This window comes from Lathyrus oleraceus, chromosome 4 (genome assembly GCF_024323335.1).
Source record: "Lathyrus oleraceus cultivar Zhongwan6 chromosome 4, CAAS_Psat_ZW6_1.0, whole genome shotgun sequence".
In the NCBI taxonomy this organism is placed as follows: domain Eukaryota; kingdom Viridiplantae; phylum Streptophyta; class Magnoliopsida; order Fabales; family Fabaceae; genus Lathyrus; species Lathyrus oleraceus.
Genome location: NC_066582.1, coordinates 485,011,733 through 485,014,833, shown reverse-complemented (window position 1 = coordinate 485,014,833; position 3,101 = coordinate 485,011,733). Strand labels below are relative to the sequence as shown.

At 29.9% G+C, this 3,101-nt stretch overlaps 1 protein-coding gene across 1 annotated transcript; it reads right to left on the bottom strand.

Moving 5' to 3' along the window:
- Positions 1 to 375: 375 nt before the first annotated feature.
- Positions 376 to 2,485, bottom strand: LOC127076443 (transcription factor bHLH87). The gene is made up of 3 exons (XM_051018105.1): positions 2,362 to 2,485; positions 2,193 to 2,248; positions 376 to 1,990 (listed from the first exon to the last, which is right to left on the bottom strand). Exons 1-3 carry the CDS (start codon positions 2,467 to 2,469, stop codon positions 553 to 555), a joined length of 1,602 nt encoding a protein of 533 aa, XP_050874062.1. The 5' UTR covers positions 2,470 to 2,485; the 3' UTR covers positions 376 to 552.
- Positions 2,486 to 3,101: the final 616 nt, after the last annotated feature.

Below are 3,101 nucleotides of genomic sequence, written 5' to 3'. Positions count from 1 at the left end.
TTTTAAAAAACAAGTCATATAGTATTGCACTCTTGTAAAAACTTTCGCGATTTCATTAGGTACGGTTACTGTGTTACGGCAGTTGCGACGACCTGAACTAACAACAATTTTTTTCTTTATTGTAAAATGGTGAATAACGATATTGATATTGACACTCTCTGATATTTTTTGTCGCGACCGTTTTCACGTAATGGATCGTTTTTTAAAACCTTAACTAAAGCAATAAAACCAGTTCATCATGCAAGATGGTGCTTGTGCACCTAATGCAATGACAGTAATAGTGCACGAATAACAGTGTAACTAAAACAATAAAACTATTTGATCATGCATGATGGTGCTTGTGCACCTGATTGACAAGACCAGAAAACATCATCATTAATGTAAATTTTAAACAAAGTCACTGATAATTGATCATACTGAAGAAAGTTACAATACAAAGATAATAATTAAACATTACTGTAACAATTAGTAGAATCCTTATGCTTCTCTGGCTAGAAAATTAATGAATATCAGATACATTAATCATTGTCTTTGGTAATAATAATGAAATGATTAGAGATGATCATCATAATTGAAATGATTAGGAATCATTTGCATGGAAAAAGAAGGATTAAAAGAGAAAGCAATACTAGATGGATGATTACAATCCATAGTATTAACTTTGTTACCTAAACTTTCAAGTGCTTTAATTTGTGACCTTAAAAACTTGAGATAATTTGCAGCCTCATCAAGCATTGAAGCAGTGTCCATTTTGTTTCCACCAGGTACAATCTTTTGCAAAGCCCTAATCCTATCACTTATTTTTTCCCTTCTTTGTCTTGCAGCCACAGTTTGTGGATCGTTTGATATCTTAACATTTTTTCTCTTAGGCTTTTTTTCAATCACATCGATGTCGTCGATTCCGAAATTCACTGGCCTAAATGCTGCAGCTCTATACATCATTTCCTTCATTTGCGCTATTGCTTCTCGATCAGGCTCTTCGGTTGAAGATGAACAGCATATTGATGATGATGATGATGAATTTGGTTGTTGGAAATTTATGTTGGTTGAACAAGGTGCTTTGTCAGATCTTGGTTTCTTGTTTGTTGGTGGCTTATCAGTGATAAGGCTAAAACCACCTTCAAGAGATGAAGAATTATGAATAGTACTTGAATTTATTGCTTTTCTTTGAGTGATGTATTGATCTGGTGAGCTTTGAGACACCGTTTCGTCAAGTTCAACATTGAATGGACATTTCATGTCTTTCTTCCCAACGCGTCTGATCAAAGATGTATCTGGTGTCTGTTTCTGTGTTTTATAACTTATACCATTTGAACCAACACTTCTGATTGAATGTGTGTCTGGTGCACGTGTCTGTCCGAATGCTTCGTAACTTGTACCATTTAAACCAAAACTTCTGATTGAAGGTTTGTCTGATACCTGTGTTTGTGTCGGTGCTTCATAGTTTGAAACATTACTATCATCGGATGAGGATGTAGGATTGACATAACTGAAGCTCCATAAATTTCTGCAGTCAGAAAACAACCTTGAAATTCCACCATCATCATCATTTTCAATAGAAGTGTCTGTGTTGCTATTAGTATCTGAAAGCAAACAATCAAAAGAGTTGTTAAAATTGAGTTGTTGTTGTTGGTGGGCCAAGTTGAAATCTGTCATGTTGTAAAGTCTATTGACCAAAAGGGATTGATCTGATTGATGCATTAAAGGTTCTTCCCAGCTGGATCCAGCTTTCGATTTCACTGTCATGGTTGTTGCATGCTGTAACAGATTTTTATTTGGAATCATCATCACTCTTTCAGAATTTGAATTTGCACTATGATCAATTTCAACATTATGCATCTCTTGTATTTCATGAGTAAGAGAGTTTGTTATGTTGTAGCATCCTTCAAAGTTTTGTTGCTGCTGAGTATTCCACAAGATTCGCGCCCTCTCTTGCATAACTTCTGAGCCACCCCAATTCAGATCATCCATAGATATAATTGAAATTTTTCTGTTAGAAATGAAAATTGTAAGTATAAATTGATAATACGTCTCAGTATTCAACACCAACACCGAACATTCAATCAATCTCATTTTTTAAAGTATTACAACCGTATGTGTCAGTATCTGGTGTTCGTGTCTGTTTTGGTGATTGTTTTTAGTTTATGACAACTAAGTTAACTACAAAAAGAAAATTGATATGAAGATCTTACCGGTATTCTACTATTTGATGCAGCTTTATAACAAGTTTCTTGCACAATGGTGAAAACTGTGATGAAAGAAAACAAGGAAAGTTCAAATTTTGTATAGCATTTGAATTGTATAGAACAAGTTATTAGGTTTGAAAAGATAGAAGAATAGATGAACAAACAAATTTCGTACCTTAATTGAGCTGCCATGGAAGACTAGTACAAACAGGTGCCGTGTGTGTTTGATGTATAATTGGTAAGAAGAACAAAATGTACATGCTTTTATAATAAAAACAAACATTGGTACTTGTGCAATTACATAATGGAAATATTACTACCTTTGGTTAAAAATTTATTTATTTTAAATTTATTGAATAATTAATGAATGTGAAATATATATATATATAATATATATATATATATATATATATATATATAATATATATATATATATATATATATATATATATATATATATATATATATATATATATATATATATATATTTATATTGATTATTTAATAAATTTAAAAGTTAATTTTTTTTATAAATAGTATACTCTTAAAGATGAATAATATACTCTTTCCGTTTTATAATGAGTAATTTAATTTACCATTTCATTTATATTAAAAAAATAAAAAAATAAAAGAAAATAATATTTTTATTAAAATATTATTATTATATTTGAGGAATGATGAAATTAATATTAATTAGAGGATAAAATTAAAAAAAATATTTTAGAAATTAAAATAAATTATTTATTTTATAACATTTTTTTTATTATAAATAAATCACTAATTATGAGATGGTGAGAATATATAATAATAAAAATAAATTGGAGAAGCTATTATAATATTGTTTTGACAGTTTTAGAGCATTGAAAAAGGATAATGCTTTTTCATCAGTTTAGCTTGGTGGTGGATTTGTAAAAC